At 33.4% G+C, this 27189-nt stretch overlaps 1 protein-coding gene across 1 annotated transcript in view; it reads left to right on the top strand.

The window, feature by feature from the left end:
* Positions 1-27189, top strand: part of LOC136039527 (serine/threonine-protein kinase SMG1-like) — a gene marked incomplete in the record, with an annotated part of 282681 nt that overhangs the window by 91740 nt on the left and 163752 nt on the right. The window contains 4 exon segments of the mRNA XM_065723331.1: positions 735-831; positions 4156-4330; positions 10815-10986; positions 24691-24844. Of these exon segments, the coding sequence (XP_065579403.1) occupies positions 735-831; positions 4156-4330; positions 10815-10986; positions 24691-24844 (598 nt within the window).

Here is a 27189-nt window from a genome sequence, read left to right as displayed (position 1 = left end):
AAAATTTCTGCGCCCCTAAAATTTCTGCGCCCGTGGCAAGTGCCGTCTGCTGTGGCAAGTGCACATTTATGTTAGAGAATTTTTTTCGTCCTAACCTATTTCCAATGTCATATTAATGTCAGGTGGGCAATTGGCATCATCACACCAGATAACCTTTGGTATTTATTTTTAACTTCTAGTATTATAATAAAGTAAAATTGGAAGATATAAGTTGCAAGTCTCAATCGCGAAAAAAACCACTATATAGAAGTTTGAGAAAATACTAAGAAACACCAGAAAATTCAAAGTAACGTTCACACGGATGTCTGGCTGAATTTCCATGCTTAAGCGAATGTATAACCAGACATATAAGTGTAGGCATGAAAATCTTGCTAGACTTGCATATGAACGCATTTTAAAGGACAAGAGACTTACTTAATTTTAATTATTCAACAATTAGAGATCGTTAATGAATATGAATTAATTATAAATATACTTCGAATCAGTAATTTTTTCATAATTAATTAATTATTATTAGTTAATTAATTATTAAAGCTATTATTAATTATCGTAATCAACTTGTAGTTAATATAATTTAATAATCATTCCGTCAATTACGCAAAGTTTACGATAAAAAATATTGTTTAGAAATTGTTTTGAGGCCTTGGCTTTACTGCCAAAAATGCCAAACCTTGATTAATTAATTATGCTCATTAATTGTTAATTATACATAATAATTATCTCTTTTATTATAGCTATGGATATTTGTTTAAAGGCTTGGAAGATCTTCATTTGGATGAAAGAGTTATGCAAATTTTGGAAATCACAAACACAATGCTAGCAAGCTCCAAGGTATTTTTTTTTTTAATTTTTTGAACTTTGAGAAAAAGACCTTTTAAAACTGTTTGAATTGATTATTATTTCGCAATTTTTCACAAGGTAAGTGAAGGTACCATTTTTTTTTTATACTTGTCTGTAAAGTACAGGCTGGTAATCTGATTGCACATTTAGGTCAATAATAGGGAGATCACAATAAAGCAAATTTGACAAACAAATTTGGCTTATAGTTGGGGCTTTTGCTACTTTTTTCTGTTATAAATAGGAAGTAACAAAACAAAGGTAGGCCACACTAAAAAAAAAAGAAAAAAAAAGAAAAAGATTGTTCTGAACCTAATGGGGCATTTATGAGTTTCTTCTGTCATAAAGATGAGGACCGTGTCTTTGTTGTCAACCCCAATACATTAAGGAAAATAGGTAGACCACACTAAATCAATCTTAGTGGCCAAATTGGGTCCTGAACCTAATTGGGCATTTATGAGTTTCTTCTGTCATAAAGATGAGGACCGTGTCTTTGTTGTCAACCCCAATACATGAAGGAAAATAGGTAGACCACACTAAATCAATCTTAGTGGCCAAATTGGGTCCTGAACCTAATGGGGCATTTATGAGTTTCTTCTGTCATAAAGATGAGGACCGTGTCTTTGTTGTCAACCCCAATACATGAAGGAAAATAGGTAGACCACACTAAATCAATCTTAGTGGCCAATCTTAGTGGTCCTGAACCTAATAGGACATTTATGAGTTTCTTCTGTCATGAAGATGAGGACTGTGCCTTTGTTGTCAACCCCAATACATGAAGGAAAATAGGTAGACCACACTAAATCAATCTTAGTGGCCAAATTGGGTCCTGAACCTAATGGGGCATTTATGAGTTTCTTCTGTCATAAAGATGAGGACCGTGTCTTTGTTGTCAACCCCAATACATGAAGCAAAATAGATAGACCACACTAAATCAATCTTAGTGGCCAAATCGGGTCCTGAGCCAATGGGGCATTTAAGTGTTACTTTGGTCATTTTTATAGGGACTGAGTCTCTTTTTCTTTAATATGGAGAAAACCATGTTGATAACCAAAGTTGCATGAGTCCATAACACAAAGCTGTATTATGTGTTATGGCATGAGGCCATACACAAAGGCCATAACACAAATCCATAACATGAGGCCATAACACAAAGCTGTGTGAGTTTCTTGGCTATGTTTAATGATTGCATCTTAACTACAGCCCATAGTGGCCAAAGTTTAAAAAATGGACTTTTAAAAAATGGAGTTTTTCTCAAAGTGTAATTCGCGTGTACTGTGTAATTCGATTTTTTTTGGATATTTAATGCTTTTAGCAATCCAGCTCACTTCTTTTCAGGCTCTTAGTATTTTCAACAGCATTGAAGACTACATGTCTACTATTTAAGATGCATATTTCCCACATATGCTTTCTTTTTACATAGGTCTCGCATTCTGTTTCAAACATTATTGCGTCTAAGACTCTACAAGTTCCTCTAGATTATAATTTATTATCTTCTCGTCCAAATTTTTGCGTAATAATATCGAAATATCGTTCCAGTATCGTATCGTATATCGTATATCGAAATAATTAACATATCGATATATGATGTCGTATCTATCGATATACGATAAGTATCGTATATCGAAATAATTCTTCCAGTAGTGGATTTTCCATGGGTTCTTGAATCACCTCTATGACACGTCATTTCATTATTTTCCTGAAGCAGGACTAACTGAAGGTGGTTAAATAAGGACGAACAATATATATTTATAATATACTAGCTGTTGGGATGGCGCTTCGCGCCATCCCAACACCTAGTTGGTGGGGGCGCTTCGCCCCCCAAGCCCCCCCGCGCGCGTAAGTCGTTACGCGCCATATTAGTTACGCGCCATTGTAGTTGTGTCCCTATGTCCCACCTGTGAATATATATATATATATATATATATATATATATATATATGTATATATATATATATATATATATATATATATATATATATATATATATATATATATATATATATATATATATATATATATATATATATATATATATATATATATGTTTTTAACTACGTAAAACTTGCGAATATACAACATTCTTCGCTGTCCCATTGTCTGTGCATATAAATAGATTGTCAGGTTTACCGACTCTTGAACATGCAACATATAATGGTCCATGGGAAAACAATCCATGTTCAGATCTATACCTCATGATTCTAATGATTGCCCTTGAGCTTTGTTGATGGTGATTGCTAATTGACCATTCCCTGTGTCGCCGTCGTCATTTATATACCCCCTGTGCCCCCCGGCGTCCCCGTTGTAGTTGTGTCCCTTTGTCCAGGTCGTCATTTATATTCCCTGTGTCCCGGTCGTCATTTGTGTCCCGGTGTCCCAGTCTGTGATTTCTCTTTGAGTGTCCTGGGCGTCATTTATATTCCTTGTGTCCCGGTGTCCCGGTCGTCATTTGTGTCCCGGTGTCCCGGTCTGTATATACATTCGTTTTTGAATTGGTCTTTTTTTTTAGTTTTTTTAGTGATACCTCATGATTCTAATGATTGCCCTTGAGTTTTGTTGATGGTGATTGCTAATCGAACATTCCCTGTGTCCCCGTCTTCATTTATATATCCCCCTGTGCTCCCCGGCGTCCCCTTTGTAGTTGTGTCCCTGTGTCCCGGTCGTCATAAAGTTTAGGTATACTACTGCTTTTGAACACAGTTTTTTTTATTTCTATAAATTTAGTAAAGTAAAGGATCATTCGTCTCGTTAGTTTCTGAAAGTATTTGGTGTGAAATATGAATAAAGATGAGATCAGGAGGGATTCTCATGTGAATAATGCCCCATAGACCCCTTTATACTACCTCTTCCTTTAGATATTTGAACATTTAAGTGTTTGCAACTATTGAGCGTTGTGGGTGGTTTGAAAAATCACTTTAATTGATCACCTGCATACATGGTGTAAAGAGATATTACCTCCAAAATTAATCCAGATTCCCCTCCTTGTGAGAAATTTGTATCATTTAAATGTAAAAGGTTTAATTGTCAATTGTTGCTTCTTAGGATTTTGAAAAAAAATCAAAAGTTTTGAACAGTTGGCATGCAAAATGAAAATTTAAATGTTTAATATTTTTTTCAGAAAATGTACGTTGCTTTGTGAATTACAAGCGAATTAACAAAAAAAAAAGAAGAAATGAAATATTGGCCTACGTTCTATTGTAAGGATTTTTAGGACATCTCAGAAGGGAATCGCTCTTCACTTTCCTATTATCGCTCGTCCTAAGTTTCCTCTCTTATCACTTTTCTGTAATCTTTTAGTAAAATATGTTATATTTATAGGTAAAATTTGCAAATCCAGCTGAATATCGTGCAAGACATTATGCAGTGGTGCCTCTAGGTGCACGTTCGGGATTGATCCAATGGGTACCGGATGTTACTCCTCTCTTTGGACTCTATAAAAGATGGCAGCAGAGGGAAGCAGCTGCAACTCAGTCAAAGACTGGGTTCAATCCAGGTATTTCGAACCGTGATTGTATTTTAATAAAGATATTTTTATGCACGTACATGCAGACAAAAAAAAAATCCAAGATAAATAATATAAAGATATTATTGAGGACTTATTTAAAAATAAGTCCTCAAATTTTCTTAGGAAAATTGTCACCTAAAATCCCAAGTTTTTCTTTTTTTTTGATATCAGTAATTTTTTAATAAAAATTGGACCATGGCTCATTATCAACCGCAATTATTCTGTAGACTATAGACCTACAATGAAATGTTTCCAACCATGGTGATTTCAGTGGTTCGGTATTGATTCGATACATATCAGGTGGTACTCCTGTCTGGGGCGTGGTTAACTCACTACCAGCTGCTGCTGCAACCAGTATGGCAGACTTTCGACCTCCAATCAAATGTTTTCCACTAGGATGGCCTTATTGGCGTGGCTTTTTGTATCTTGGCCTTTCTTAATCTTCAGAATGGCATCAAGGGTGGTCCTTTAACAGAGATTTTAGCTGTCAAGGCAAACTTAATTAAAGCACGTAGTTATAATCATTAGCTTTCTGGAAACATTAAAACATGTGTCTCGATCTTTTAGTAACCTGCTAGCATCGGTGAAAAAAAAAAGAAAAAAAAAAAAAAAAAAAAGGAGACACATCGCTGCTTTTATGCAAATACGCAATTTTTGCTAATATTGGGGGAGGGGCGTAAGATGCAGATTTTGGCTTTCATTTATGGTGCTTTCAATAGTGTATTGTGTATTTTGTTTTACTATGAATAGTACTAATAACAACTCACAGCAGCACCAACCCCCGTGAGGCCAACGCGGCTACGGACCCTCCTCCTCCATCCCAGTCTATTCAAAGCTTCCCGCTTTACACCCTCCCAGGAAGTTCCAATTTCACTTAATCTTTCATTGTGGGATCCTTTCACCCAAACCGCGGACGAACTGTTATCCGTTTAGCCCTAGATGATTGGCCAAAAAGGACAATCGTCAATCTGTCATCCTTCATCCTTTCTAGCCATCTCATCTAGCCATCTGTCCTAGCCATCTCAACCTTTATCTCATTATAGCCCTAAAAAGTGGGATTAAACCACACTTTTCGTACAGCCTACTGTTTGAAATACAGTCAGTATGATGGGCAGCCAGAACAATCTGTAGGCAATTTCTCTGGGAAATATCTATCAAATCTTCATCCGCTTTTGATGTTGCCCATGCCTCAGAGCCATATTAGACCGCTGTCATCACGGTGGCTTCCAATATTCTATTCTTGGTTTGCAGACTTATCTTCTTAGTCTTGCAAACTTTTTAACTGTGAAGAAACGTCCTTAACTTTGGCTATTCTGTTTTTAACATCTTTACTGTTCCCACCGTCCTTACTTATAATACTACAACGGCAATTAAAGCTGTTCACTTGATCAATTTTTTTGTTACCCAACGTCACTCATCTTCACTTATTCCTACCCTTAGTGACTTAGTTTTTTAATATTAATTTTAAAACTTGTTGTCCCCCGAATTCGCAAAATCACTAAAAACTTCACACAGTTGACAAAAACACGTCAGTTTTTTCCGAGATGCATCCAGTAGATATTTTTAGACAGTTCGAAATAGTCATAACAAATCTTTTGAGGTTGATACAAACCACCAAAGCCTGAGTGCGAGGGTTGTAAGTTTTGCCTCTGGGGCATTTAAAGTTCCTATGGAAGAGATGGTTGTATAAACTTAGTGGTGGCTCATTTGGCTGAAATTGGAAGTTTTAGTTCCCTTTTAAGATTCAACAGTGATGGAGGTCAACTAGCCTCCCCCCCCAACTGCCCTTCTTTTCATAAAATGTATCTGATTTAAATTTTGCGATAGCGATTTTGTTTAAAATAGTCCAGCAAACATATAAAATATCTCCAGGTTTGAGACAACCCCCTAGATTCCATGGGTATGAGCTTCAAGTTTTGTCCTGGGAACGTTTAAGGTTTTTATAGACTAGGTGATTGCATTAAATCGATCTGAATTGGTCTCAGTAAATATGTCTCGTTTGATCTTAAATTGGAAGTTATTGTGCCCTTTATAAAAGTAAAAGTAATTTAAGAGACCCTCCCCCTCCCACGCCCATCATTTCTCATAACATAAATACAAAAAAGTTTTGAGACATCATTCTTTTTTCAGCATTGTTCAAAGGTTCAGTAATTATGCGTTGTAACCCCCCACCCACAGGTCTCAGGGTAAAGGCTGCAAGTTATGTAATTTGTTAATGGTTTACATATAGTATATGTTATTTAGAAAAGGTATGTATGTTTGACTTCTACTTTCCCAAAATACAAATGGCATTAAGATGAGTTTTTCAGGGACAGTTGAGGGAGTGATGAACTACTAAATCATATGTTATGCATATATAGATTGTCAAAAGGGTATAAATCAAGAATGACTCAGTATATTAATTTGGAATTTTCAGGAAATGATAAGGGAGGTAATCGATTGACCAAAAAGGCAATATTTGCACACTACTACTACCACTACTATTGCTGAAACTACTATTGCTGAAACTACTAATTCTGTACTAGTACTAGTAAGGCTGAGGATATTGAAAAAATATTTGAGGAAACGTCGAGGGAGGAGTTGAACTAAATGAAAATATAATATGTTTATACAGATTGCTGATGTGGACGTACCAGCAATATTTTTGGAACGGCTCGTATCAAGAGGAAACTTCAGGGGCATCATGAGTGGGATGTTCAGTTTACCAGTAGGCAAGATGTACCTGTTACTACTGCTGTTAATACTGCTGCTGCTACTGTTATACTAATAATTATGCATTATTACTGCTACTACTGTTCCTATCACTAGTACAATTATGATACTCGTACAATTAAAGCTACACGTATGAAAGTGGAACTTTGACAGAATATTGAGGGGGAATTTGCACTAAATCAAAACACACTTTGCGCATGCAGATTGTCAAAATGGGGTATCTAAAGAATTGATTTTCAATTCATCTCAAGATCTCAAAAGTTGAAACTTTTGGAGAGCACTTAAAGGGGAAGATCAATTGACAAAAATTTAATATGTGCATGTCTCTACTAACGCTAATACCACTCTACTTGTCTTTACTGTTACTAAACTACTCCATCTACTACTTCAATTGCAACAACCAGTAAGGCTTATAGTATTAAGGTAAAAATGGGGTCAAAAAGGTGTCAAAAGCGCATTTCAACAAAAGGTAAAATGGTTAAATTCAACAAAAAGGTAAAAATGGGGTCAAAAGGGTGTCAAAAGCGCATTTCAACAAAAGGTAAAATGGGTAAATTCAACAAAAAGGTAAAAATGGGGTCAAAAAGGTGTCAAAAGCGCATTTCAACAATATTTGTCGAACGGATTAACGTGTCAAGGTGAAACTTCCTGGGCATCATGAAAGCGATGTTCGACTGACCAAAAGGCAATATTTACGTTCTATTACCGTAATTAATATTTCTACTACTACTGCTACCACTCATAGAGCACTAACACTGCAACTTCTTTTACTACCACGAAAACTATTGTGATAATAGTACAATCAAGGCTAAGTCTATGAAGGTAAAACTGGAGAGTAATGGCGGCAAATTTGAACTAACAAAATCCACTATTTTTATTTTGATTGTCAAAATAGCATACCTTAAGATTCTGTATATTAAGTTGGAACTCTCAGAGAATACTTAAAGGGGAATGTCAATTGACCAAAAGGCAATATGCGCACACTCCTACTAATACTACTGCTATTGTAACATTTACTAGTTTTACTACTTCCATTACTTCTGCTCCAACTACTACTTTTATCATAACTACTTGTAAGGCTAAGAGCATGAAGATGAAAATTTCAAGAAGTATATAAATATACAAGTTATCAAAAGAGCAAATCGACAATGTCATAGCAAGGGCTAATTATGTTAAGTTGAGTAGTTATACTACTGCTGTTACTACTATACCAACTATACCTAAGGGTATGAAGGTTTTCAGAGAATATTTCTGAAAATTTCTGTTGTACGGACGGCCACCTGCCATTCGTATGCAGTGTGTCAAAAGAGTATATCATCAATATCTTTGGAACAGTTTTTTGTGTGAAATTAAAACTTACAACACTTGTTGTGGGGGAGGATGAACTAATCAAAAGACAATATTTGCATCATATTTCTACTGGTTCCATTCCTACAACCACTACCACTACTGCTTTTATTAATACTGCTACTACTACTCCTACTAAAGCTAAGACTATTACCGTTAACTCTACTCCTACTGCTACTACTATAACTACTGGTACTACTCCTATTAATAATTTTACTACTTCTACCTAAGGGTATTCAAGCAAAAAAATTGTGCGATATTATAACTTTCAAAGAGTTCGTGGTAACGAACTGTAAGTAAGGAGTGGCCCAGCTCAATACTTACCGAAATTCTAAAAAAGAGGATTTTGATACCAATATATATATATATATATATATATACATATATATATATATATACATACATATATATATATATATATATATATATATATATATATATATATATATATATATATATATATATATATATATATATATATATATATATCAAAGAATCTTATTTTTATGCTGATTTCAAATATATAAGTTTTTATTAAGTTTAGTCTTACCCATGAAAGGTTACGAGCCTTAGAATATTTGTCTTATTTTCAAAAAAAGGGGGAAACACTCCCCAAAAGTCATTGAGTGTTAATTAAAATCACACCATCAGATTCTGCATATCAGAGAATTCACTGTTTAGGTTTCAAGCTCATAACTGCAAAAATGTGGAATTTTGTGATTTTTGCCAGAAGAAAGATAACGAATACGTGTTTATATATTATTATTGTTATTATTTTGTTTTTTTTTCCCCAGGGGTGCTCGTTTTAACCCAGTGGTGCTAGAATATCGAGAGAGGACTTATTCGAACGGAAACTAAAAGTTCAGTGCTCTTTTTAAGTGACCAAAAAAATTGGAGGGTAACTGGGCCCCCTCCCCTGCCCATTTTTCTCGAAATTGTCCTATCAAAATTTTTAAATAGCCATTTTGTTCAGCATAGTCAAAAGGCCGAATAACTATGATTTTGAAGATATCATGACCGCCCACATCCCTTGAGATATTCTTTGTTACAAAATTTCCAGTTACAAAAACTTTGGAAAGTTTTCTCGTGAAACTTTACAGAAAACGCGGTGTTCTTTTAGTTGATTTAGTATTCAATAATCAAACATTTTTTTTTAAAAAAAGGTTTAGATTATTTTGGGAAAATTTTGTTGGGAAACTTTACAGAAAATATGATGTGTTTTGTTGTTGATCTGACATTTTCAGCAGCGATACATCTGAATATGCAAAGTTGAAGTACCAAGGACAGTGAAGATCAAATCTGACTGTTTGAAATGGTTGAATGGAATCATTAACAACAAAAAACCAGAGGCGCCGATTCACGAAAATATAAGAGGGTGGGGGCAAAAACAGGCAGTTACCTATGGTAAAATAGAAAATTGCTATGAAATAGAAAACGAAAGTATTTTTCAAAGTTTAGGAGAGGGAAAGGGAACAATCGTCCTTCTCCCTATTTTTCCCCCTGCCAATTAGGAGGGAAGGAGAGCTTAAAATATTATGGGGCATAATTTAAATATTAGGGAAAATCGCGAATTCAGTTTTCATGAAGATGACCTTTATATGCAGTTACGCATTTTAGTGGAGGCAGTTTTGTGGTGCCAAATTTAAAAAAAAGTAACGTGGGTGAAAAATAAAAAAGGAAGCTAAAAGTAGATGGACTCAAACGGCATAATAAGGTGTGGCTGAAGATGAAGTTGTCTTTGGGAATCAGTAGAATGCTAATTTCTGAATTTTTACGGGGGAAATGTGTTGTGAACTAACTAGTTTTGGAACAACTGTCTCAAAGTGGCAACACTGAAAAATGTGGTGTACTTTCCTAAAAACTTCATAATCATAAAAATGCTTTATTTTGATGTCTTTGGTACTTTAAGAGTTGGTTTACTATTACCACTACTACTTACAACTCGATGCGACACCAAGCAGCCTGATACCAACACAGATACCCATGCTCCTCCTCCATCCAAATCTGTTCAAAACCTCCCACTTTACACACTCCCATGAAGTTGCCATTTCCCTTAGATCTTTCCTTACGACATCCTCCCACCCTATTCGGAAATGAATTGCTTTTTGTTTGACCCTAGAAGGTTGGCCGAAAAGGACGATCTTTGGCAATATGTCATCCTTCATCAGCAGAAGGTGTCCAAGCCATTTCATGCTTTTTCGCATTATAACCCTAAAAAGTGGGATACAGTTATTCTGATATTAAAATGTAGGGAGAAAGCAAAGGGTTAGATTATTTAATTTGTCATTGTAACAGCTTATATACATTGTATGAAGAAGTCAGTGCCGCGGTCGGTGCAATTAGAGCCAATGCCGGTCCTATCTATAAACTTCAAAGAAATTTCTTTCAGTAAACGCATCAATTTTGATTTTAGGTGCAGTCACAGTACACAGACCTTCAGAACTGTTTTACGCCAAACTGGGCTCATTTTTATTACCAGAAGGGATAAGTCCTACACCAGAACACAGGAAGGAATGGCCACTGTCGATTTTAGTAAAAGTCTTAACTGAGCTGATGAAAGAAACACCTTCTGACCTACTTGCTAGGTAAGAGATCGAGTATTGTATTTTTCTTGTCTTCTAAAGCTTTTGTTTTACTTAATTTTATTATTTCCCTTTCCCTTTCCCTCTTCTTCTCTTCTGTTGTTCGGCTTTTTAATTTTCTCCTTTTAATGGTTAATCCGTAGGATATCCAAATGAGCGTAAAAATCTTCTTTCCTCTTCCTTGTATCTCCTTTTCCCCTCGACTGACAAAAAAAAGAAAAGAGAAAAAAAAACACACCTTCCGACCTGCTTGCTAAGTGTGAGATCGAGTATTATATTTCTTTTTTACCTTCTAAAGCCTTTGTTTGTCTCTTTCGTTTCTTCTCTCCTCTTGTTCTTTTTTCCTCTTCTTCTCTTCTGTCATTTGGCTTTTCGATTTTCTCCTTTCCAAGGTTAGTCCATAAGATACCCAAATGAAAGTAAAAAATCCCCTTTCCCCTACTTTGTATCTTTTTCCCCTCGACAGAAATGAAAAAGGAAAAAGACACGGTCCGACCTTCTTGCTGGGTATAAGATCGAGTACTATGCTCTATTTGCCTTTTTTTCTGTTTTTAGTTTCTTTTCAATTTTCTCCTTTCCTACGTTAGTCTAAAGCATATCTAAAGAATCGGGTGTTATTTTTCTTTTTTACTTTCTAAAGCTTTTCTTTGTCTCTTTCGTTTCTTATTTCCTCTTGCTGTCTCTCTTCATTTTCTTCTCTTCTATCGTTTGGCTTTTCAATTTTCTCCTTTCCAACGTTAGACGAAAGGATATATAAGGGATCGGATATTATGTTTCTTTTTTACCTTTTAAAGCTTTTGTTTGTCTCTTTCGTTTCTTCTCTTTTCTTGTTCTTTTCCCTTATCTTCTCTTCTGTTGTTTAATTTTTAAATTTTCTGTTTTCGAAGATTAATCCATAGGATATCAAAACAAGTATAAAAAATCTTCTTTCCCCTTCATTGTATCTCCTTTTTTCCTCGACAGACATGAAAAAGAAAAAGACACACGGTCCGACCTTCTTCCTAGTATGAGATCAAGTATTATATATATATTATTTTTTTACTTTCTAAAGTTTTTGTTTGTCTTTTTATTTTCTTCTTTCCTCTTCTTTTTTTCCTATTCTTCCCTTCTTTTGTTTGGCTATTCAATTTTCTCCTTTCCAAGGTTAGTCCATATGATATCCAAATGAGTGTAAAAAATCCCCTTTCACCTTCCTTGTGTCTCCTTGTCCCTTCGGCAAACATTAAAAAGAAAAAGAAACACCTTTCGACCTTCTTGCTAGGTATAAGATCGAATATTTCTTTTTTACCTACTAAGTTTTGTTTTGTCTCTTTTGTTTCTTCTTTTCTCTTGTTCTTTTTTCCTCTTCTTCTGTTGTTAGTGTTGCTTTTCAATTTTCTTCTCGTCAAGGTTATTCTTATCCAAGGGATCGGGCATTATATTGTTCTTTACCTTTTAAAACTTTTGTTTGTCTCTTTAGTTTCTTCTTTCCTCTTGTTCTCTTTTCTTCTTCTTCTCTTCCGTCGTTTTGCTTTTCAGTTTTATCCTTTCCAAGGATAGTCTAAAGGATATCCACTTAAAAAATTATTCTTCCCTTCCTGGGAAGGGAACAGTCTCTTTTGACTAGCAAAAGAGACTGTTAATCAACAGACGTTGACAACAAAAAGAAAACCTAACGTATAGTGGTTGCCCTCTTACACCAAATTCTATACTCTCACACCTCCCTGCAAAAATAAAGTTTTCCTGAAACTTTCCCCCCGGGAAACTTATAATTGATCCCCGTGTCATGGGACAAATACGGTATACGTACCAAATTACCAATGAAAATCATAACGGTTTAATAAAATTTATTGACTGCATGCATTCTATAGTATGAAACATAGTCGCCAAAAAATGTATGTTCTCTTATTAATGTCCAAAAATCAACTGACTGATCTGATCTCCGTTAACCAGTGAAACCGTTTTGTTACTCGCTCTATGGCATCGCGTCATAGTTTTTAGTTTAGCATCTCAGAGACGCTCAAAAGTATATGTATATGTTACGGTGAAAGACCGAAAACTGATGAATATCGACTTTCATCAGTGAAAGTCCAATGTAAGGATACTTAACTAATATTTCGGACATACACCAAGTGACAATGCTTTTTTTGATAATTGGGATTATTTATTGAGCAATATTTCTGAGATTCTAATGTAATTTTTAGCACATTTATGATATTTTTATAACTTAACCTGTCACCATTTAACCTTGCATAAGACTCATAAAGCTATTTCTGATAAAGCTATATTTGTTAAATATCCTTATTTCGGCCTTTCATCGGTTGAAAATTCCACTATATATAGTACATATATATATATATATATATATATATATATATATATATATATATATATATATATATATATATATATATATACTAGATGTTGGGGGCCCCCAAGCCCCCCCCCCCCCCGCGTGCGTAAGTCGTTACGCGCCATATTAGTTACGCGCCATTGTAGTTGTGTCCCTGTGTCCCACCTGTGAATATATATTCATATATATATATATATATATATATATATATATATATATGTATATATATATATATATATATATATATATATATATATATATATATATATACATATATATATATATATATATATATATATATATATATATATATATATATATATATATATATATATATATATATAATGTTTTTAACTATGTAAAACTTGCGAATATACAACATTCTTCGCTGTCCCATTGTCTGTGCATATAAATAGATTTTCAGGTTTACCGACTCTTGAACATGCAACGTATAATTGTCCATGGGAAAAACAATCCAAATTCAGATCTATACCTCATTATTCCAAATGATTGCCCTTGAGCTTTGTTGATGGTGATTGCTAATAAAACATTCCCTGTGTCCCCGTCGTCATTTATATATCCTCCTGTGCCCCCCGGCGTCCCCGTTGTAATTGTGTCCCTGTCGCCATTTATATTCCCTGTGTCCCAGTCGTCATTTGTGTCCCGGTGTCCCAGTCTGTAATTTCTCTTTGAGTGTCCCGGTCGTCATTTATATTCCCTGTGTCCTGGTGTCCCGGTCGTCATTTGCGTCCCGGTGTCCCGTCTATAATTTATCTTTGAGTGTCCCGGTCGTCATTTATATATTCCCCGTTCGCCTCCTGGCGTCCCCGTTGTAGTTGTGTCCCTGTGTCCTGGTCGTCATTTATATTTCCTGTGTCCCGGTCGTTATTTCTGTCCCGGTGTCCCAGTCTGTAATTTCTCTTTGAGTGTCCCGGTCGTTATTTATATTCCATGTGTCTCGGTCTGTATATACATTCGTTTTTGAATTGGTATATGATGAAATAAATTTTTTGTTTTTTTTTTAGTTATTTTTCTTTTTATTTTTTTTTGTAGTTTTTACCTTTTTTTAATTCTTTTAGTTTTTTTCTTTTTTAGTTTTTAGTTTTTTACCTTTTTTTAGTTTTTTTTTTAGTTTTTTAGCTTTTTTAGTTTTTTTGATATTTCCTTTTTAGTTTTTTTGTAGTTTTTACCTTTTTTACTTTTTTTTTCTTCTTTTGTATTAATGCTAAAGTTTTTTTAGTATTTTCTTTTTAGTTTTTTTGTAGTTTTTACCTTTTTTAGTTTTTTTTTCTTTTTTTGTATTAATGCTAAAGCCAAGGTTCGAACCTGGAACCTCTCGGACCTAGAACCTGGAACATAACGCTTTACCAACTCAGCTACTTCGGCTTGAATACATTTACCTTTTTTATTTTTTTTCATTTTTATTTGTATTTTTTTTAGTTTTCTTTTTCTCCTTTTTTTTCAGTTTTTTTTTCTTTTTTTAGTTGCCTTTTTCTTTTTCAGTTTTTAGTTTTTTTAGTTTTTTTATTAGTTTTTAGTTTTTTTTCCTTTTTAGTTTTTTTTGTAGTTTTTACCTTTTTTAGTTTTTTTTTCTTCTTTTGTATTAATGCTAAAGCCAAGGTTTGAACCTTGAACCTCTCGGACCTAGAACCTGGAACATAACGCTTTACCAACTCAGCTACTTCGGCTGGAATACATTCGTTTTTGAATTGGTATATGATGAAATAATTCAGACGTCATATGCGGACAGACAGACAAACAACTTATTTTTATATATATATATATAGATTATTCTTATGATTGCCCTTGAGCTTTGTTGATGGTGATTGTTAATCGAATATTCCCTGTGTCCCCGTCGTCATTTATATATCCCCCTGTGCCCCCAGCGTCCCCGTTGTAGTTGTTTCCCTGTGTCTTGGTCGTCATTTATATTCCCTGTGTCCCTGTCGTCATTTGTGTCCGGGTGTCCTAGTCTTTAATTTCTCTTTGAGCGCCCCGGTCGTCATTTATATTCCCTGTGTCCCAGTCGTCATTTGTGTCTCGGTGTCCCGGTCTGTAATTTCGTCAGTCGACAAACATGGCGTCAGTTTGTCGTAAACAGGAGGATTTCTGGATCCATACTCTTGGTACAGCTTATCCTTTTGGGTTAAATGATCGTGTAGCAAAATATGGTGACATGTCTCATGTTGTTGTTAAATGTATTGATGGTTTTATGGACCATCCTTCTTTTACTTGTCCTACCAAACGTAAAAAACGATCGAGAGGACATAGGAAAAATAATAGAAAAAATGAATTAGATGTACATATGCTTTCTATAGATCTATGCCAGCTACTTGAATCTAGGGGTATGATTTCTGTAATAAAGTGTCTAAATAATTTATCCAAGAGGAATTTAATCAAACTTTTCTGGATTGTGAAGAATAATACAGCTCTTGATTATAATTTTAAAGTAATATGTGATACAATTTGCATTCTATCTAAAACGAAATTTATTTCATAAAAGAAAAAGTTCGATAAGATTAGTAATAAGGATAACAGATTATATTTACCTATTAATTTTACTTGTAAGCAGATTGAAGATATTAATTTACCAGAAATTTTAAATCAGCGGCATGTGAAACAGGCCCTTCCTAGTAATTTAAATTATAATGATAGTCCAGTTTTAACTTATAAATTTTCAAAAACTATTGGGCAAATTATTTTTAATTATAATTTAATACTAAAAAAACTAGATAGCGATATAAATTGGAAACCGGTTTGTAATTGTAAGCAACTTGGCCTATTTGTAAATCCTACTTACAAACATGTTATAACAGGGGACTTGTCAATAATAAAGCAAGATGATCTTCAAATTATAATGAATAAAGGGGCAAATTTCCGTCTTTCTCATCATCTGAAACCATCGAGTGTTCTTGATGGCTTGGAAAATGATTTTCATTTATTTATTGATAAGTGGTGTAAGAAAGAGAATAAAAATAAAGAGAGTTTTCAAAGTTGGAAGAATTTAATTATTAGTAGAGTAAGAAATAAAATATATTCTAACTTAAAAAATAGTAACACTAAATCATTATTTTATAATGCGAAGATTAAACAAGCAATTGCTAATCTAAAGAATGAATTTGTAATTGTGCCAGTGGATAAAGCTAATAATAATTTTGCCATAATTTGTCAGAAGCTGTATTGTGATATCTTAAAAAGGGAGTTAGGCACAACTAATGTTTATGAAAAGGTAAATATAGAGGATGAGAATTTAATTGAAAAGACTGAAGAAATACTTTTTAAAAATTTTAATATTAAAATAAATGACAATGATAAAAAGTTCCCTTTCCTATATTGGACTGTAAAATTTCATAAGAATCCCCCTAAACCACTGTTTATTGCTGGAGCAGCTAAATGTCCAACCCGCATTGCTGCTACTGACCTCTCTTTAATTTTAAAGGAAATTGTAAATAAACTTAAAACCTATTGTTCTGGTATTAAAAAATTTTCGAATTTTAATCCTTATTGGAGTGTTAATAATTCACTGCAGGTGATAGATTCTTTAACAATGGTTTCAGCTAAAAGAATTGAGTCTTTCGATTTTGCGACAATGTATACTAATTTATCACTCAATTTAGTGTTAGATAATTTAAAAACTGTTATAAAGAAATCTTTCCTCTTATCTAGTAAAAGGTTCTTAAAAATAGACAGTTATAATAAAAAAGCCATATGGACAAACTGCTTTAATACTACAGTTAACTTGAGATGTTACAGCTTGGATATGATTTTTGAGTTATTGGAATTTGTTTTATACAATACTTATATAAGATTTGGGGGTGATTTGTACAAGCAAATTATGGGAATTCCCATGGGGGGGAATGCCAGCCCATTTATAGCTGACTTGTTTTTAAGTCAACTAGAATATAAATATATGATGGATAAGAATAATCCAATTAATTTAAAACATGCTTTGTCAAATAATAAAAGATATTTAGATGATATTTTGGTCTTAAATTGTAAGGATTTCATTGATATTTCTAAAAATATATATCCATCAGAGCTTATTCTTGAGCCTAGTCATGGCGCTGGTCATGAAGATCATTTCTTAGATTTAAATATTAATATTTGTGATAATAATAAATTAAGTTTTAAAATGTATAATAAAACGGATGATTTTGATTTTGAAGTGATTAGTTTCCCATTCCCTGAAAGTAATATACACTCAAATATCACATATTCAGCGTTTTTCTCACAGTTACTTCGTTATGCAAGGATTTGTAGTAATTATATTGATTTTAAAAATAGATGTAAAATCTTAAGCCAAAAATTGATATCAAGAGGTTTTTCTGCAAATAAATTAACTTGGCAATTTAAAAAATTTAGTTTTCATTATAACGAACTTTTAAATAAATATCAAAAGAATTATCTAGAAATACTTAAAGAAATTTTTGACTAATTTCGGAGGTTCGAGAAATGTTGTCACAGCGCCATTTATTTTGAATTGTGTTTCTATTTGAGCGGAATTTTTAAAAAATTAGCCACATGGTAAAGATGAATTATATAATTGTTTAGTTCATTCAGGTTTTTTGCAATGTGTTAATATTTGTGATTTGGTAAAATTTATAATATTTAGTTTACCTGTTGTTGCTAAAGGGAGGGATATATTAACAGGATAAGCTTGTTTTGGTTTTACTTGGTTGTTTTACATTTGCTGTTTTTTTCATAGACATGTATTTTGGGGGTGATACCTGACGCGGGGATGCCATGGATATTCTGTGGTAGCCACAACACTGTGCTGGGTAGAGAATTTAGAGTGGCGAAACCCTATATAGGCCAGTGTATTCTCCTGATGAGCCCTTATGTTGGGTGTTGCCTCTGAATTATTTGTCTATATTATTTTTTCTATGGTTTGGTAAATGACGACTTATACTTATTGACGACATGACTGCCTGTCCATGGATTATTCTTTATGGTTGATTGTGTGTGGCTATGCTGTTTGACCTATGTGATTGTATGGATGAGTAGGGTTAAGGCCTCATTCAAGTGCTGGTCTATATTAATCACTAATTTAGGAAAACAGTCTTCCTTTTCTCCTTCTGTCTCCTTTTTTTTTTTTTTTTTTTTTTTTTTTTTTTTTTTTTTTTTTTTTTTTTTTTTTTGTGTTTGTGCTGTAGCATTGGTGATTTCTCTTTTCATGATATATATATATATATATATATATATATATATATATATATAAATATATATATATATATATATTATACTATTGATATATATAATTAATACTAAATTATATTATATATAACGCAGCCTTTTTTTGTTTAAATGAAGTATTTTGCATACTCTTCCTGAAAAATTGCCACTACAAATTATTTGTTTGATTTTCTGTTCATTTCAATTATTGTGCCTTCTTCTTTTTGTACTTGCCATAAAAGTATTCCCTGTGCTGCATTGCAATGCTAGTATTTTAGTATTAAATTACTATTGCATTTGCAAGATAGGAATTTGAATTTCACATTGCTTTTATTCCTTTTACTCTTCATCTCTTCAATTTCCCCCCCCCTAAGATGTGTTCAAAAAATCGTCTATTCTGATGTAATCGTTAATGGATATAATCAGTATTTCCTTCGAATTCTGAAATACTACTCAAAAATTGAAGACTATCCCCCTGTATCCCTTTTTGTTTGATGTTTCTCTGTTGCAAAACATTTTGACCTCCTATGGGAATAATAGATGGTCTGTTAGGCTAAATTGAATAGAATTTTTACGCTATACCTACTAATGTTTCAAGTGTATGGATTTGCCACAATTGTGTCTGAAAGTCGGTCGTATGTCAGCACGAGATCTCACCAAATCATTTATCTTCGGTGACAGTAGCTATAAAGAAGAAGTTTGATTCTTACTTTACTGATTTTTTGTGGTGTAAGTATTAAGCACCTACTTGCTGATTGGCCAGCTCTTGCCAAAAATGTGTCTGTTTCCCCCTTTTTTCGAAAATAAGGCAAATTTTATCAGGCTCGTAACTGATAAGCTACGTAACTGATTACAAATAAATTGCTCTTTTGAAATAGCTCTTTTGATGGGTAAGACTAAAATCGATTAAACATATATATATATATATATATATATATATATATATATATATATATATATATATATATATATATATATATCTATATATATAAAAATAAGTTGTCTGTCTGTCTGTGGGTCTGTGGATCTGTGGATCAGGTGACGTCATGTTTCGGCTGACGTAATGAAATTAGTTGCCGTCATTTTTGTTATGACGATGCTTAGTATATTGTAAAACAAATTAATTTGGTTAATAATATACCATTTAAAACACCAAAATGAACATGCTGGAGTAGTCACTCGGTGAGAGAGGGTGTCAGAACGGAGAATGAAGGTCCCAGGTTCAAATCCTGGTTAGGCTAAAAAAGGTAAAAAACTAAAAACTAAAAAAAAACTGAAAAAACTAAAAAAAGGCAAAAACTACAAAAAAAACTAAAAACTAATAAAAAAATAAAAAAGCCGAAAAACTAAAAAAACTAAAGAAACTAAAAAAAGGAAAAAACTTAAAAAACTAAAAACTAAAAAAAACTAAAAAAAAGGAAAAATGAAAAATAGAAGAGAAAAAGAATACTAATAAAATTAAAAATAAAAATAAAGAAAAATAAAAAAGATAAAAAGCTAAAAAAAGGTAAAAACCAATAAAAAACTAAAAAGAAAAAAAGGTAAAAAACTAAAAAAAAAAAAATTCATCTAAAAAACTAAAAAAAAACTAAAAAACGTAAAAACTAAAAGAACTAAAAAAGTAAAAAAAAAACTAAAAAAAGGAAAAAACTGAAAAATAAGCGGGATATAAAACAGGGGGATATAAATGACGACCGGGACACCGGGACATAAGGAATATAAATGAATAAACCCACCAAAGCTTTGCTATGGCACTCGACCTGCCGTAAAAAAAACAATGGAAAACCTAATAGAGGCCACAATCTTGACAGGTCCTTTTGAGGGTGAGGCTGTTCTTATTCCTCGCATTCCCAAGATTCCAACGGATCTGCCTTTTCAATCTAAAAGATTGCAATTCCCAATTCGATTAGCATTTGCAATCACCATTAACAAAGCTCAAGGTCAATCATTAGAAAAATGTGGTATAGATCTTAATACTGATTGTTTTTCCCATTGACAATTGTACGTTGCATGTTCGAGGGTCGGTAAACCTGACAATCTATTTATATGCAGCGACAATTGGACAGCGAAGAATGTTGTATATTCGCAAGTTTTACGCAGTTAATTTGTATTTTATCTATCTATCTATCTATCTATCTATATAAAAACGAGTTGCATGTATGCATGTTTGTTTGTTTGTAAAAAGAGCGTTTGCATATGATGTCATTATTAGTACATACGGCTTTGTATATGCAGAGACAATGGAAAAGCCAAGAATGTTGTATATTCGCAATTTTTACGTAGTTTAACTCCTGCAGACGAAATGAATGCTTGCCTAAAAAATTCTAATTTATAGGCACACGTAAAAATATTACAATTAACTACAAATATGCGTGTCCGATTGCAAAACGATGACTCTGGTCAAACAGTAGACTCAATTTCAGGACGTATACAACTACCTGCTGATTTCTGTAATTTAGTGACGTCCAAAAATGAATTGATTGAAAAAGTATTTCCGAATATTCTAAAAAATTATAAAAATAATAAATGGCTAAGTGAAAGAGCGATTCTCGCACCCAAAAATATAGACGTCCACGAAATCAACAATATTGTTTTGAACAAGATCCGAGACCAGGCAGTCCTTTACAAGTCAGTCGACACAGTTTTGGAACCAAATGAAGCGGTTAATTATCCATCTGAATTTTTAAATTCCATAGATCCTTCAGGGTTTCCACCACACGTGCTACAACTAAAAATAGGCGTACCAATAATACTTTTAAGAAATATCAACCCACCAAAGCTTTGCAATGGCACGCGACTTGCCGTAAAAAAAAAACAATGGAAAACCTAATAGAGGCCACAATCTTGACAGGGCCTTATGAGGGTGAGGCTGTTCTTATTCCTCGCATTCCCATGATTCCAACGGATCTGCTTTTTCAATTTAAAAGATTGCAATTCCCAATTCGATTAGTATTTGCAATCACCATTAACAAAGCTCAAGGTCAATCATTAGAAAAATGTGGTATAGATCTTAATCCTGATTGTTTTTCCCATGGACAATTGTACGTTGCATGTTCGAGGGTCGGTAAACCTGACAATGTATTTATATGCAGCGACAATTGGACAGCGAAGAATGTTGTTTATTCGCAAGTTTTACGCAGTTAATTTGTATTGTATCTATCTATATAAAAACGAGTTATGTGGATGCATGTTTGTTTGTTTGTAAAAAGAGCGTTTGTATATGACGTCATTATTAGTACATACGGCTTTGCATATGCACAGACAATGGGAAAGCAGAGAATGTTGTTTATTCGCAATTTTTGCGTAGTTTGAAACACATATATAAATCTATCTATATTCACAGGTGGGACACAGGGACACAACTACAATGGCGCATAACTAATATGGCGCGTAACGACTTACGCGCGCGGGGGGGCTTGGGGGGGCGCGAAGCGCCCCACCAACTAGGTGTTGGGGTGGCGCGAAGCGCCACCCCAACACCTAGTATATATATATATATATATATATATATATATATATATATATATATATATATATATATATATATATATATATATATATATATATATATATATATATATATATATCTATCTATCTTCTATCTATATATATAAAAATAAGTTGTCTGTCTGTCTGTGGATCAGGTGACGTCATGTTTCTGTGTCGGCTGACGTCATGAAATTAGTTGTCGTCATTTTTGCTTTGACGGTGACGTCATTAATGGTATTTAAGACATGCGTTCACGGAAAAATGTTTAATTGTAAAATGACTGAAGAACCTACAATGGCAACAGCCGAGGAAGCTTCTCAAAGAGTCTATGCCAAAACACTTGCTGCTGATAGAGAAAGTAAGAAAAGAAAGCGTGCCGAGGAATCACAAGAACAGAAAGAAAACAGGCTTGCAGCTGATAGAGAAAGTAAGAAAAGAAAGCGTGCCGAGGAATCACAAGAACAGCAAGAAAACAGGCTTGCGGCTAAAGAACGCAAAACAACGCAGTTAGATGAAAATCCACCTGGAAAGCGAGAGTCAAAACATATCAAAACTGAAAATGATAGCGATGATGATTGGGTTTGGGATTTTGACTTGGATAAGGTCATCAATGCCTACCAGATTTAAGTTAAAAAACAAAGGTTCGGCGATATGTACTTCATAGTGACGCTGAAAAATAAAGAAGAAAAAAAAAACTGAAAAAATGTGAAAAACTAAAAAAAAACTAAAAAGAAAAAACCACTCAAAGATAAATTACAGACCGGGACACAAATGACGACCGACACAGAGGGAATATAAATGACGACCAGGAACCTCAAAGAAAAATTACAGACTGGGACACCCGGACACAAATCCCGACCGGGAATATAAATGACGACCGGGACGCAGGGACACAACTACAACGGGGACGCCGGGGGCACAGGCGGGATATATAATTGACGACTGAGACACAGGGATTGTTTGAATAGAAATTACAGACGGGGATACCGGGACACAAATGACGACCGGAACACTGGGACACAGGGAATATAAATGAAGACCGGGACACTCAAAGAGAAAATACAAACTGGGACACCAGGACACAAATGACGACCGGGACACAGGGAATATAAATGCTATTTATATGCACAGACAATGGGACAGCGAAGAATGTTGTATATTCGCATGTTTTACGTAGTTAAAAACATATATTTATATCTATCTCTATTCACAGGTGGGACACCGGGACACAACTACAATGGCGCGTAACTAGTATGACGCGTAACGACTTACGCGTGCGGCTTGGCTTGGGGGGCGCGAAGCGCCCCACCAACTAGGTGTTGGGGTGGCGCGAAGCGCCACCCCAACAGCTAGTATATATATATATATATATATATATATATATATATATATATATATATATATATATATATATATATATATATATATAGTCTCGGTTGCTATTGAGCCGGGTCGCTCTTTACTTATAGTTTGTTGCCACGAACTGCTTGATCGTGCTATTAGTGTGTTTGACAGTTGTTCTTACGTTAGCACCAGATCCTCCCTTATTATTTGTCTTTGGTGTCAGTACGTGTGCTTGTACTTGACACGAGGCACAAGCTATTCAGCCCAGTATTTTATGTTTGTGTCCTCAGGTCTTCTACAGGGAAGCTGGATCTTGGTTGCCAGTCCATATCTGTCCGCTCAGAGTGGCCTTTGTCTTGTAAATTTTGTTGTGATTCGGCTTAGTTATTTGTTCTTTCATGGGGTCTTTAAGGCCTTTGCCTATAGTATAGAGCCAGAAGGCCTCAAAATATTTTTTTTTCAGAGCCACTTCATATGGAGGGGGGGCTGTAGAAATTTTGGAGGTGACTCGTTTTGGAATGTTTTTGAAAGTTTTAGTTTCCTTTTAAAGAGTCAACTGGTCGAAGGACAACCACTACCATTCCCATGCCCTTTCTAGCCGCCTTCCCCCCAAAGACATGTGGTAAAAATTTTAAGAAAACCATTTCTTCAAAATAGTTTAAAGAACATATAATTGATTGGCCTTAAAGAATACTTAATGTGGCCAAAAGTGGCCATAAAGTAACTATAAGTGGCCTAACTCGTTTAAATTAGTTCACTGTCCTTTTATAAGTGTTTTGTTAATTTTGTTGTGATTCTACTTTTGATTTTTGCAGTGGCTCAAAACCAAACGCATTCACATGTATGCATGCATATATCTAATTTTATTAATGAACAGTAATTGCATAATCTATTTATTTATCTATAATTTTTTCTGAAAATTGGCATACCGCCATTTTCCGATATGAAGTTTTTCACATGAATGACGTCGCAAATACCCATACGTTCATTATCCTAATAATTTTACTTTCTACAGTAATAAATTAAAATTATGGTTGATTTAGAAAGGAGATTGGAAAAACTATCTTTCTTTTCACCGATCGAAGCTTGGTCCCCCGGTACTATATGTGTTTAAATATTCATTTTTATCATATTGTGTACCTTGTATTTCCCCCCCCCCCCCTCCCACATAATTTTTTTTAGCATATACCGGGTAAATGATTACTAATGAGATACTACTGAAGTAATTTCAGTATGATTCAGAATATAATCTAAAGTTATAGTTATTATAATATCATACTATATATTATATCATACTATAATATAATTACATTATAATATTATTATTATATATTATATAAAAAAATTTTCACGCCTCTTATTCGTTTCAGAGAAATTTGGTGCAACAGCCCGTCATCTCGTGACTGGTGGCGTGCTACACAAAATTTTTCACGTTACACAGCAGTCATGTCTATGATTGGTCATGTCATAGGTCTTGGTGACAGACATTTAGACAACATTCTCGTGAATCTTTCCACGGGAGAGGTATGTGATTGCGATTAATTTAGATCTTCTAGCTATAGGATAATACTCCCAATAGCCTTGGGAACAACCCCCTCCCTCTCTCTCTCTCCACCAAAGTGATATATAGTGCAATTTTCTTCAAGTGCTTATAAAAGTATGGTTTTCATTAAAGTTTAGCTCATTTTGAAATTTGTTAAATCTCTCAGAAAGGAACATTGTTGTCAGATAATTTTTTGTGAGTTTTTGATATTTTGCAGATTTTCAATTTTTTTTTTGTATAAATCTTATTTGCTAAATTTGGAAGGCTCGTGACTAATGTCACGATGTCTAATGTCTAGGGGCCCAAAAATATTAGGATTTTAATATTTTTAGTTGAAACACAAACTTATTATAATTTGTGATCTGCCTAAGGTTGATTATTATTTCATTAGTTGTTGAAGTGCGGTAAATTTATTTGATTTGATTTTGTATAATATTCATAATATTAAAGTGATATTAATTTATGATATTATAATATTAAATATTTATAAAGTTATAATATTAAATATTGTATTAATTTATAATTTTTATAATATTATTTATAATATATTGATATTATAATATTGATTCTATAATGTTTTGTATAATATTAATTATAATGTTAAATATTATAATATTTATAATAAAGAAAGTCGACTTGCTTATGGAAAAAATTGGATTTGAGCCAAAGCATTGTCATTTATCTAAATATGAATATTTTGAAGATCCACTCTTTAGTCTGAAGGAATATCTCCTGTCTTTCTGAAGGAATATCTTTCGGAAGTCTTTCTGACTTCAGTCTTTCTGAAAGTGTAACTTATGTGTTTCTGAAGGAATTAATTAGTTTTGAGCTAAAGCCTGGTCATTTATCCAGACTTAAATTTTTGAAGAATTTCTTAAATTACCTGAAGGAAGGCCTTCTGTCTTTCTGAAGGAAAACTTTTCTCTAATCTTTCTAACTTCTGTCTTTCTGAATGCATGTTTTCTCAATTTCCGAATATAATAATTTGATTTTTAACTAAAGCCTGGTAATTTTATCCGAATAGCAATGTTTGAAGAGCTCTAAATAGTCTGAAGGAATATCTCTTGTTTTTCTGAGGGAATATTTTTCTGAAGTCTTCATGATGGAATATTTTCTGTATTCCTAAAGGAATAAATTGCATTTAAACTTAGGCCTGGTCATTTATCCAAATATCAATTTTTGCGGAGCTCCCTTAATGTTGTGAAGGAATATATTCTGTCCTTCTGAAGGAATATCTTTCCCAAATCTTTCTTACTTCAGTCTTTTTGAAGGAATATCTTCTGTATTTCTGAAGGAAATAATTCGATTTGGGCTAAAGTCTTGTAATTTATCAAAATGTGAATTTTTAAGAGCTCCCTAAATTTGCTATAGGAATATCTTCTGTCATTCTGAAGGATTACCTTTCTGAAGTCTTTCTGACTTCAGTTTTCCTAAAGAAATATATTATGTATTTCGGAAGGAATTATTGGGAATTATATAATCGGTCAAATATGAAAGTCAAATCTGAAAATCTGTAATGTTAATTTGGATATTCCATTTTTGTTACTTTTGTAAAAAAAAGAAATGTCTATTTGGAGGGTGGTGTCAAATTCTTTGCTTTATCAAATTCTTTGCTTTATCCCTTATGATTTTTCTAGAATTTTTTTTTCTAAAAATGTACTCTTTAGTCTTTTCATCAGAGCTTTTAGTGGAAAGCGGTCATATTTCTCATTGCAATTTGGCCTTACGATCGTTTACTGGTCATAAAATATAGCATATGCCACAAATTTCCAGTCCAGAATACTAAAGAAGAAAATAATTTTTGAGAAGAAGGTATTGATCTTGGATTCAAATATCAAATATTTGTAAGAAACAGAGGAAAAATTTGTAATTTTTTCGTAAAGATTAATCTCTTCATAAAAGTTTTTTCGACATAAACATTCTCTTTGGCCCATTATTTCACCTTTTTATGTAAGATCCTCCTACAGCTCCATTATTTTCTCCTCCCTCTTAAAACTTAGAATCAATTTTGTTTATAGGAGCCATTTGGCTAAAGCAGCCATTTGCTAATGGTGCCATTTGGCTAAAGGAGCCATTTGCATGAATGGCTAAAGGAGCCATTTGCTTCCATAAGCAGTATGAGGACGGATTTGTCTAGCATTAAAACAATTATTAAAGTCAACATGGCTCTTCCTTTTTTAATAAAAAATATATAATATATATAAAAAAATAAAAAAATATATATATGCTTTGAAAAAATTATCATTTCTGTGATGAACAAATAAACGTTCAAATGGGCATAAATCGATTTATTTAGACAATGAAAACGGGTTCAAAAGCCTAGATA

The sequence above is a fragment of the Artemia franciscana genome, chromosome 19 (genome assembly GCF_032884065.1).
Source record: "Artemia franciscana chromosome 19, ASM3288406v1, whole genome shotgun sequence".
NCBI lineage: Eukaryota > Metazoa > Arthropoda > Branchiopoda > Anostraca > Artemiidae > Artemia > Artemia franciscana.
Note: the sequence above shows the minus strand (reverse complement) of the source record. Positions and strands in the feature narration are given on the sequence as shown.